The sequence below is a fragment of the Schistocerca piceifrons genome, chromosome 1 (genome assembly GCF_021461385.2).
Source record: "Schistocerca piceifrons isolate TAMUIC-IGC-003096 chromosome 1, iqSchPice1.1, whole genome shotgun sequence".
In the NCBI taxonomy this organism is placed as follows: domain Eukaryota; kingdom Metazoa; phylum Arthropoda; class Insecta; order Orthoptera; family Acrididae; genus Schistocerca; species Schistocerca piceifrons.
Window position 1 is genome coordinate 1,112,920,861 of NC_060138.1, and position 12,365 is coordinate 1,112,933,225.

At 40.8% G+C, this 12,365-nt stretch overlaps 1 protein-coding gene across 2 annotated transcripts in view; it reads left to right on the forward strand.

Annotated features, from left to right (window-relative positions):
- Positions 1–416: 416 nt before the first annotated feature.
- The window catches only part of LOC124777266 (sphingosine-1-phosphate lyase), a 65,178-nt gene continuing 53,229 nt past the window's right edge, over positions 417–12,365 (forward strand). Inside the window, exons 1-3 of one of the 2 annotated variants that reach the window (XM_047252600.1) lie at positions 417–859; positions 939–1,154; positions 11,065–11,273. In XM_047252600.1, the coding sequence (XP_047108556.1) occupies positions 703–859; positions 939–1,154; positions 11,065–11,273 (582 nt within the window). In that variant the 5' untranslated portion in view covers positions 417–702. The remainder of the gene's footprint in view (positions 860–938; positions 1,155–11,064; positions 11,274–12,365) is intronic. The other variant, XM_047252608.1, reaches the window with a different exon arrangement.

Here is a 12,365-nt window from a genome sequence, read left to right on the forward strand (position 1 = left end):
TCAGACTTTTAATGCTAATTGGGAAATGACCAAAGATTTTTGTGGCAGCGTAATTCACCCCTTTCTGTGCTAAAGTCAGATTTAACTCACTAACATTTTTGAACCCATTTCACCAGATACAAAAAAGTATCTCTCCTCTATGTACGCCAGATGTTATGTTTGTATTTCGTGGAACTCCTTTCACTGACTCTAAAATATATTAAATATTTCAATCCGCTTATCGTTTTCCATTGTTTTTTACTTACAAAACATTCAATTGTATGTACCTTACACAAGAACGGTTTTTGAACTTCTCCTGAAGGATTACCATTTTTTTCACTTTGCATTGTATCAACTGCAACTTTTTTGTCGATATGTTTACTCGATACTGTTGCGTAATACAATCTTTGGCTGCGCTTACTTCTATGCGATGTACTTGTACATTATTGCAGAAGCGCAAATCAGGGACAGGGGTGGAACCTGTCTAAAATTAATGAAAGTTCTATCAAATATACTGACTACTCTTTCTGAAATGGTTCACATTTTTATATTTTATCTTTGGTTTTCAGTTGGGTAATACAGGAAAATGCAGTGTCACCGTGCCATTAAAGTCGTTAAGTTTCGTAGATCACCAGGGATGTTTAACGTTTCAATGCGTTATCTTCCGTGACACCAGTCTTGTGGGCAGAACAGCTGACACGGGAGCTTTTACTTTGTGTCAGGATGGATCCGATTGCTAAAGGAAAATTAGCCGTCGAGTCACTGAAAAGTTTTGTAAACAATAGTTTGTCCAATAAAGAACCATGGCAGATAGTGACAATGACCACTGGAGCGGTATTGGCAAGCGTCTGGTTTTTCGATTTCATCAACCAAGATGAAAGTAATTTGAATGAGATTTTCTTTCATATAAGCAACAATGCTGCGTAACTTGGAGTGGTACAATCTTTTGACATTTGCAGGCGTTCCATCCCGTTTAAAGAAGACCGTGTTTCGATTAGCAAGGAAAATACCAGCAGTTGCCAGGAGAATTGACAGTGAGATGAGTAATATGAGAAAGACATTCGAAGATGAGGTCAGACATCGCAATGAGAAAATTGACTACATCACAAATTTGCCAGAGAGTGGAAAAAACCGCGAGGAAATACTCAAACAAGTCAAAGCCTATTTGGAACTAGGTAAGGTGGCAATCTCCAGCCTTAATTTTTGCAATCAGTTTTACCTGTAATGTTGTAAACAGTCCGAAGAATTAAATTCAAAACGAGAGTTGAATTGTTCATTTGTCTCAGCTTGTTAAAAATGCATTAGCTTTATTAACAATTTGTGCTTTCATCACTATCAGAATGACATAACTGCACTAATGTATGTAAGAGGACATTCAAACTGTGCGTGTAAAGATGTGCACTAGGCCTGTGCTGGTCGACTGGGAGGAGTAAACGAAGAAAATATAATTTTCTATTTACTGCTATAGTAATGTGCATGTAAAGAAATTGAAGAATCTCTTTTTGGGAGCTGCTAGTGCTTCACCCAGGAGCAGCTTAAACTTATATGGTTTGCCTTAGTTCATAACATATACAAAAAAAAAAAAAAAACGTAATGAGGAGGAGCTGACAGCTACTTCAGGGAAGTGAGATCTGATTTAAAACATGTGCCAGCTGTATATTCTCTGAAGTGTGGTGTCACAGGTGATGTAGATGGCGTCTGGGATGGTTTTTTGTTTGTATGTTTCAGTTGTAGATGTCATTCATATGTTTTACTTATACAAAGTCGTTTATTTCTTAAATTGGTGGTGGCATGGATCATGTTGTTCACCATATTGATATAGAACTAGTGAAAATGGCAGTGTATTGAGGGGAATGAAAGCTATTTTTTGAGACTAAGGTTAGATTGGAAGGTGACGGATTGATTGTGAATTAGTGAAGCCAACCAAAATTCTTCTATCGCAACACATTTCAAAAGCTTCTGTTCTCTCCTTGTCTAAGCAGTTTATCATCCATGTTTCGTTTCCATTCAAGACACACTCCAGACAAATATCTTCAGGATAAAAAACTTTGTAACACACAAACTTATATTAGAAAGTGGAGAAAGGCTAACCAGGAATGGCTAGAGGACAAATGCAAGGCTCTAGAAGGATGCATAACTATGGGAAAGATAGATAGGACAATTAGATACTCCTTTGGGGAAAGCAATGAATATATTTTGTATATGAATGTCAAGAGCTCAGATGGCTAGCCAGTACTAAGCAAAGAAGGAAAAGCTGCAAGGAGTATACAGAAATTCTATATATAGGGGAAGCAAACTTGAAGACAATACTCTAAAAGAGAAGGGGAAGAAGATGAAGATGAAATGGGAGATATGATACTGTGAGAAGAATATGACAGAGCACTGGAAGAACTAAGCTGGAACAACGTCCCTGGAGTAGACAACATTCCCTCAGAACTGTTGACATCCTTGGGAGACCAAGCCATGACAAAACTCTTCCATCTGGTATGTTTGAGAGACCCAGCCATAACAAAACTCTTCCATCTGGTGTGCAATATGTATGAGAGAGGTGAAATACCCTCAGACATCAGGAAGAATGTACTAATTCAATTATAAAGAAAGCAGGTGCTGACAGGTGTCAGTACTACCAAGCTATCAGTTTAGTAAGTTATGGCTGCAAAATATTGACATAAATTAGGTGGAGAAACTGGTGGAGGCAGACCTTGGGGAAGAATTATAGGAACATATGAAGCAGTACTGATCCTATGACTTATGTAAGAAGTTAGGTTGAGGAAAGGGAATCTTGTAGGTTAGGGAGAGCTTTTGACAAAGTAGACTGGACTAAGCTCTTTGAACTTTTTGAAAATACTGGGGATAAAATGCAGGTACAAAAATTTTAGGCCCTATTTACAACTTGTATAGAAACCATATAGCAGTTATAAGAGTTGATGGACATTAAAGGGAAGCAGTTAGTGAGAGACTAGACTAGATTAACGTTGTTTTGTAGATTATAAATATGAAACTTTGTGGTGATGTGGAATGTGTTACTTTAACAAAAGGTTTCTTTACATGCCATAATTCAAGTGTGTGTCTTTAGTTGTAAAATACTAATTTATATCTAAAAATTCTCTGTTGAGTAGAAGGAGCTGACATTCAGAAATTCTTTTAATTTGTTTTCACCCCTTTCTGTGCCAAAGTTAGATTTAACTCATAGTAGTGAGAATTAGCCTTTCTCCTAGTGTTGTACCTATGCACATTGCTATTGCTTTTGAATTAGGATGGATTATTAGTAACAAATTTCATATTTTGCAAAGTTACTGTGAATGTCTATAGCTCCTTAAATAAATGTCTGCAAGATGATTTTGACCAGGCTCCAGCACTAACTCTGGTTATACACTTTTGTTCAATGAATACTTTTCTTCTTCATCATGAATGTATGATGCCATACATAAGCAGTGAATGTAAATAGTCATAATAAGCTAATTTACTGATATGTTTACTATCAAAATTTGCAATAACCCTAATAGCTGAAGTAGCCGAACTCAAACGCTTCAGCAGATCATCAGTGTGTGTCTTCCAATTCAAAATCGCATCAATGCACAACACCAAAATTTGGAATATTCTGCCTTAGTTACAGAGTTCTGCGCAAACTGTACGTGATTAGATTAGATTCAGTTTTCATTCCATAGACCCAAAAATGAGATGATTCTCTTTGTTGTGGAATATGTCAGAAAGAATGACATAAAAAACAGAAAACATTTGAATACAATACCTACTAACCTGATCATTTGTCTAAGAGATTGTCAAATTAGGTGAATACATTACAGTAAACTGAAACTTCTAATATTTACAGAATTAAGACATTGTCAGAATGAAACATTGTTATGCACTTTTAATAAATTTATCATACACAAAATATCTAATCTTGACTGTTGTGACCAAGTGCTGTCAAAACTGAAATCTAACAGACATTTTTACTTACACTGGTCTAACAGTCCCTGTTAAGATATTCATCTGTAGATTAGAACGAGTTGCCCGTAAAAAAGTCTTTCAGACTGTGTTTAAACTGTGCTTTGTCTGAATCCAAATTTTTAATGGTTGCTGGCAAAGACATGTATTCATGGTGTTGTGTCATTTACAGTATAGAATTGTAGAACTGTATTAGCCTACTGTGTTTTATCAAAATTTAATGAGAGTCCATTTGCAGAACCAGTTAATAATTTTCTGATAGACATTATCTACAACTTCCTCAGCTAATTGTTATTTGTCAGATGTGATTTCTATACTTGTATCATTAGCAAAAAGTTCTTGGACTAAGCATTGCACGGCACTCTTTGCTGGCACTTTGACACCATTAAACTTCACAGCAAACTAGTGACCACACCATTCCCACAACTTCATCATCACGTAACTTTCCACAAAAAACGCCCACTGCTCCACCGTGAATACCATTGTCACCTTTGCACTGCTTCACTCACACTGACACAGCCTGCACTACACTCTGGACTGGTGTGGATCATGTGGTGGGCATACACATGGTTTGCACGTTACGGGATGTGGTTATATGCATACATTCATTTATGTTGTATTCACTTGTCTGAGCCACTTTATTTATTTGTCCCGCCTTGTACATATTAAGAACAATAAGGGACCTGAGACTGAATCTTGTGGGACTTCTTTCTTGATACCTCCCAGTTTGAGGAATCTGCTGATTTGCACATTATCTAGGAAAATTCCATGACTTACACAATCAAAAGCCTTTGTGAAATCGCAGAAAATCCCAACTGGTGATGTTTGGTTATTCAGAGCATTTAGTTTGTGATCAGTGAAAGCATATATGGCATTATCTATTGAAAAGCTTTCCTGTAAACCAGATTGCCATTTTGCTAGTACTTTATTTTTACAAATATGTGAAGCTACTCCTGAACAAATTACATTTTCAAGAATTTTGGACTAAGCTGTCAGAAGTGAGATTGGGTGCTAGTTGTTGGCATCAGGCCTATCCTTCTTTTCATACTACAGTTTAATGTAGCATATTTCAGTGTATCAGGAAGAATGCTCTGTTTCAGTGAGATACTACATCTGTAGCTGAGAATCCTACTTCTCTGTTGGGAACAAGCTTACAGTACTCTGTTGGAAATTCCTTAATTCATGCAAGCTTTTACTTTTGAGTGAGTTTATTATTTTCCTAACTTCAGAAGGAGACATTTGTAGAATTTCAGTTTTATCAAGTTGCATAGGTATTGCCTCTTCCATACATAGCTTTCCCTATTCTAATGAATAACTTGGTCTTATTTTCTCCACAACATTTAAAAAATGATTATTAAAATATTTTCAGCCCCTGAATTTTTGTAAATAAACTTTTAATTTGGTGCACCTAGTTGCCCTATTTCCTTTTCAACAATATTCCAAATTGTTTTCATTTTATTATCAGCATTGCTAATCTCAGACATAAGGCATATACTTTGGACCTTGTAATAGCTTTCCTTACTACAGCATAGCAGTTTTTATAATATTTGACTGTTTCTGGGCCTTCACTCATTCTTGCTATTAGATACATTTCCCTTTTCCAGTTAAAAGGTATTTTTATTCCTTTATTAAGCCATGGTTTTTATATGGTAAAGTGCTTCTTGTGGGAGCATACAGGACTGAGGTGGGGAGAGGGTAAGGCAGCTAGGTGCAGTCAGCATGTTAGCTGGTGGACAGGAGGGAGGGGGCAGCAGAAAGTGAGAGAAGTAAAAAGTCTGTGGGTCTGTTGGTGGAATAGAGGGCTGTGTAGCATATGAATGGGAAGGGATGGTAAGGAAAGGATAATTACTAATGAAGGTAGAGGCCAGGAGGGTTACAGGAACATAGGATACACTGTAGGGATAGTTCCTGCCTGTGCAGTTCAGAAAAGTTGGTGTTGGAGGGAAGGATCCAGATGGCAGAGGCTGTGAAAGCAGTCATTGAAATGAAAAACATCGTGTTCGGCAGTGTGCTCTGCAATAGGATGGTCCCGCTGTTTCTTGGCCACAGTTTGATGGTGGACATTCATGCGGATGGACAGCTTGTTGGCTTTCATGCCCATGTAGAATGCAGCACAGTGGTTGCAGCTAAGCTTGTGGATCACATGTACAGTTTCACATGTAGCCCTGCCTTTGATGGGATGTGTGATGCCTGTGACCTGACTGGAGTAGGTGGTGGGAGGATGTATGGTACAGGTCTTGCATCTAGGTCTGTTATAGGGATATGAGCCATGAAGCAAGGGGTTGGGAGCAGGGGTTGTGTAGGGGTGGACAAATATATTGTGTAGGTTCAGTGGGCGGAGGAATATCACTGTGGGAGGGGTGGGAGAAATTAGGTTATTAGGATATTAGAGAAATTTAGATTATTACCACTTACTAAAAGTGAAAATTTAGTTTTCTATGAATGCAATGTTAAAGACCTGTTGACAGACTTGTCCACATAGTGCACATGTGCACGGTGACTTATCTGAAAGGGAATACCCACATTATATTTAACAAAAAATAATGAAACGTGAGATGTTTCAGTACCGCAATGTTCAAAATTGTAGTTGATTTAGAAAAGAATGCCTGTTATGGGACGTATTGTTTAATATATTCTTGATTATAGTTAATACATGTGGCAAAGACCCATATTTTCCAGTTCTTCCATGTATCATCCAGAGTTTATTAATAGTAGAGGGACTAAAGAAATGCAGAATATTGTACATAATACTCTTACCCTTTGACAGAAAGTTGCTTAATCTGAAAGTGCAAGGTTACATCTACTTAGTTTGAGTTAGGTCCTTCATTACATATATTTTCATTTCTCATCATCAGCATTACTGTGCTGTCAATTAGTATTCACTTCAATCATTAGAAACTGAATTCACTTTTCTGTTCTGACACAAGCACACTTTGGCTACATATATTTACTCTGAATACTTTATCATCTCTAGTTTTAACAGTCAAGACTTTGAAATATAATGTGTTTGTTTTGTCAAGATAAGCATGTGTATGTATGTAGAGGATGCGTCTGACTGCAACATTTTCTTACTGTGATAAAATTTTACTGTAATTATAATAACCAAGTGAAGTGACACAATAGTTAAGAGATTGGGTTCACGTTCTGAAAGCCCTATCCCGTGCCTGTAGTTATCTACCTCTGAATTTGTAATGGCATATCGCTTTATTTGTTTGTTGATAGTTGTGATAGTAAATGCCTAATGCAACATGTGGTGTGCATTACTTGAGTTACCAGGTAGGTTCCAGGCAGATAGTTCGGCTTATACATCTTGTTCGCTGCATGCAGTTTATGTCCTAATGCTATCATAGTGTGGATTACTGGTGGGAAATGACTTTTAGAAAGCAGATCTCACAGAGGAGCATTTACTGTTTGTGAGTCTATCACAGGTTCCTGTATTTCTCAACTTTATTTGTGCTTCACTGAGTGACTGGTTATAATTTTCATGTGAAACCCATAAAATTGCAAGGAGACAGAATGTCTGGCCAGTTCTTGCCTCCAGAGGGTGAAACTGTAAGTATACTGTCGATAGACACCCACACAGAAATAGAAAACAACTCTCCTAGCTTTCAGAACTATTAGTTCCTTCTCAGGTTAGAAAAGGGGAACAGGTCACTCAGACTGCAGGTTGAGGGAGATCCAGTTAATCTAAGGGTGAGGTGAGGCAAGGGTCTGTCGTCACTGTTGTCCTCATACCAGGTGGTTCCGTATCAACATGGGGTCTGAGTGATTTATTCCTCCCTTTCTAACCTCACCCAACCTATGCCTCTTTGCGTTCCTGAGAAGGAACTAGTTATTCTGAAAGAGTACTGAAAGCCAAGATAATTTTCCTACTATTGTTTTTATGTGCATGCAGTGTGCGTGTGTGCGTGTGTGTGTGTGTGTGTGTGTGTGTGTGTGTGTGTGTGTGTGTGTGTGCGCGCGTGTGATGGGGATTTTTAGAATATGTACTGTGTTCAAACATTATGAAATACCTGGAAGAAAATGACCTGTCAACAATCAGCCAACATAGAAACAGAAACACATCTGGCTCTGTATTCATACGAAGTAATGAGTGAATATAATAGGGAAACATTCCACGCGGGAAAAATATATTTAAAAACAAAGATGATGTGACTTACCATACGAAATCGCTGGCAGGTCGATAGAAACACAAACAAACACATACATACACACAAAATTCTAGCTTTCGCGACCAATGGTTGCTTCATCAGGAAAGAGGGAAGGAGAGGGAAAGACGAAAGGATGTAGGTTTTAAGGGAGAAGGTAAGGAGTCATTCCAATCCCAGGAGCCGAAAGACTTACCTTAGGGGGAAAAAAGGACAGGTATACACTCGCGCGCACACACACACACACACATATCCATCCGCACATACACAGACACAAGCAGACATTTGTAAAGGCCTTGAGGTGGCAATTATTAAAACATAGATGTTTTTCGTTGTACTGAGATCTTCTCACTAAATTAACAACTGCCAACTTCCTCCTCAGAAAGCCAAAATATTTTGTTGACTACCAACTACATGGGGAGAATGACCACCATAATAAAACAAGAGAAATTGTAGCTCAAATGGAAAGATTTAGGAGTTCATTTCTACCATGTGATATTCAGGAATGAAACGGCCAAGAAATACCAGAATGAGATTTTCACTCTGCAGCGGAGTGTGCGCTGATATGAAACTTCCTGGCAGATTAAAACTGTGTGCCCAACCGAGACTCGAACTCGGGACCTTTGCCTTTCGCGGGCAAGTGCTCTACCAACTGAGCTACCGAAGCACGACTCACGCCCGGTACTCACAGCTTCACTTCTGCCAGTACCTCGTCTCCTACCTTCCAAACTTTACAGAAGCTCTCCTGCGAACCTTGCAGAACTAGCACTCCTGAAAGAAAGGATATAGCGGAGACATGGCTTAGCCACAGCCTGGGGGATGTTTCCAGAATGAGATTTTCACTCTGCAGCGGAGTGTGCGCTGATATGAAACTTCCTGACAGATTAAAACTGTGTGCCCGACCGAGACTCGAACTCGGGACCTTTGCCTTTCGCGGGCAAGTGCTCTACCAACTGAGCTACCGAAGCACGACTCACGCCCGGTACTCACAGCTTCACTTCTGCCAGTACCTCGTCTCCTACCTTCCAAACTTTACAGAAGCTCTCCTGCGAACCTTGCAGAACTAGCACTCCTGAAAGAAAGGATATAGCGGAGACATGGCTTAGCCACAGCCTGGGGGATGTTTCCAGAATGAGATTTTCACTCTGCAGCGGAGTGTGCGCTGATATGAAACTTCCTGGCAGATTAAAACTGTGTGCCCGACCGAGACTCGAACTCGGGACCTTTGCCTTTCGCGGGCAAGTGCTCTACCAACTGAGCTACCGAAGCACGACTCACGCCCGGTACTCACAGCTTCACTTCTGCCAGTACCTCGTCTCCTACCTTCCAAACTTTACAGAAGCTCTCCTGCGAACCTTGCAGAACTAGCACTCCTGAAAGAAAGGATATAGCGGAGACATGGCTTAGCCACAGCCTGGGGGATGTTTCCAGAATGAGATTTTCACTCTGCAGCGGAGTGTGCGCTGATATGAAACTTCCTGGCAGATTAAAACTGTGTGCCCGACCGAGACTCGAACTCGGGACCTTTGCCTTTCGCGGGCAAGTGCTCTACCAACTGAGCTACCGAAGCACGACTCACGCCCGGTACTCACAGCTTCACTTCTGCCAGTACCTCGTCTCCTACCTTCCTGCAAGGTTCGCAGGAGAGCTTCTGTAAAGTTTGGAAGGTAGGAGACGAGGTACTGGCAGAAGTGAAGCTGTGAGTACCGGGCGTGAGTCGTGCTTCGGTAGCTCAGTTGGTAGAGCACTTGCCCGCGAAAGGCAAAGGTCCCGAGTTCGAGTCTCGGTCGGGCACACAGTTTTAATCTGCCAGGAAGTTTCATATCAGCGCACACTCCGCTGCAGAGTGAAAATCTCATTCTGGAAACATCCCCCAGGCTGTGGCTAAGCCATGTCTCCGCTATATCCTTTCTTTCAGGAGTGCTAGTTCTGCAAGGTTCGCAGGAGAGCTTCTGTAAAGTTTGGAAGGTAGGAGACGAGGTACTGGCAGAAGTGAAGCTGTGAGTACCGGGCGTGAGTCGTGCTTCGGTAGCTCAGTTGGTAGAGCACTTGCCCGCGAAAGGCAAAGGTCCCGAGTTCGAGTCTCGGTCGGGCACACAGTTTTAATCTGCCAGGAAGTTTCATATCAGCGCACACTCCGCTGCAGAGTGAAAATCTCATTCTGGAAACATCCCCCAGGCTGTGGCTAAGCCATGTCTCCGCTATATCCTTTCTTTCAGGAGTGCTAGTTCTGCAAGGTTCGCAGGAGAGCTTCTGTAAAGTTTGGAAGGTAGGAGACGAGGTACTGGCAGAAGTGAAGCTGTGAGTACCGGGCGTGAGTCGTGCTTCGGTAGCTCAGTTGGTAGAGCACTTGCCCGCGAAAGGCAAAGGTCCCGAGTTCGAGTCTCGGTCGGGCACACAGTTTTAATCTGCCAGGAAGTTTCATATCAGCGCACACTCCGCTGCAGAGTGAAAATCTCATTCTGGAAACATCCCCCAGGCTGTGGCTAAGCCATGTCTCCGCTATATCCTTTCTTTCAGGAGTGCTAGTTCTGCAAGGTTCGCAGGAGAGCTTCTGTAAAGTTTGGAAGGTAGGAGACGAGGTACTGGCAGAAGTGAAGCTGTGAGTACCGGGCGTGAGTCGTGCTTCGGTAGCTCAGTTGGTAGAGCACTTGCCCGCGAAAGGCAAAGGTCCCGAGTTCGAGTCTCGGTCGGGCACACAGTTTTAATCTGCCAGGAAGTTTCATATCGGCCAAGAAATAGTCTGAATGAAATGGCCAAGGAATAGTTTGAAAGTGGTTGTACGAAACTTGTGCCAAGCAGTGAAGTGTGAATTGTGGAGTACTTATGTAGATGTATCAACAGTGCTCAGAATTTCGCCTCTCGAAAGTAACTATTGGCCAGCTATTCTGATTTGTTCTAATTTTATGTTTATAATTTTTCACAAACATCAGTTGTGTAACAGCTTTACTTGGTTTTAACTTTAAATATTTTATTTTTTGTTTTGTAGGAGACTACGATTGGAAAAAAGGATATGTTTCAGGAACAGTGTACTTTCATAATCCTGAACTTATTGAATTACTTACTGAAGTTTATGGTCTTGCATCCTATACAAATCCACTTCACCCTGATGTTTTCCCTGGTGTCTGCAAAATGGAAGCAGAGGTGGTTAGAATAGCTGCAAATCTCTTCCATGGCTCCCCCTCTGCATGTGGAACTGTAAGTATATGTAATTCTTTTGTGTTGCACACAGTCTTGATGAGACCTTAAACCTTAAGCTTCCTTCCTTTTTTCGAATGAAACTATATGGTTAAAGAGATGTTTTTAAGTCTCAAACATCTGTGATCTGTATAAATGCAGACTGAAGTAACAAATGAAAATTTGTACCAAGGCCGGGATTCAAACTCAAGTCCCATGCTTGCTAGGTACAAGTGTAAATTCATTACCTCAGTCTCCATGTGGACATAATTGATGTTTGAGACTTGAAAAGGTCTCTGGAAACACACAGTTTCAAGAACGTATTCCTCCCGAGGAGATCATGAATGTAAAATTAGAGAGATTCAAGCACGCATGGAGGCTTTCTGGCAGTTGTTCTTCCCCGCGCACCATACGCGACTGGAACAGGAAAAGGAGGTAATGACAGCGGCACGTAAAGTGCCCTCCGCCACACACCGTTGGGTGGCTTGCGGAGTATAAATGTAGATAGGTAGATAGATGTATGCCTGGGTTTGAGGCATTGTTGCCAATTCCGTTTGATGCTGAGTTTCCTATACAGTTGGAGAGCTTTTGCAATGCTGTTTGAGTTTGCGGGGAATGCCAAGTGGGCTGAGGCTTGAATGGGAGGTTGGACTGAGGAGGGAAGCATGCTATGGTAGTCCGTGCAGTCGTGCAGAGCCACTTTGCCAGGGTGGCGTAGGGTTAGCGCACCTCCATAGTGGGCAGGAGACTGGCCTTGGTACAAATTCTTGTTTGTTGCTACAGCCTACATATATACATCTGTCCTTTTGGTTGTACTTGGCATGCAAATATTTATCACTGATTCCATGTTGTTTTTATTGGAAACTAAGTGGCTGTTAAGACTGCACATAATAATTGCTGCAATATGCTGTATTGTGGTTTACAAGTGGACAGTAGTGCATTGCTGGGATGATAAAACAAAGTAAATCATACTATGCTGTTGAAGTGAAGAATTCTGTTGTTATGAATACCGAATCTAACATTTGTATGGAGATTATGTTTCTGTCCCTGACCTACATGAAAAATATGTTTTGTCAGTACCTTGATGATACTGGTATATCATTCATATAAGGT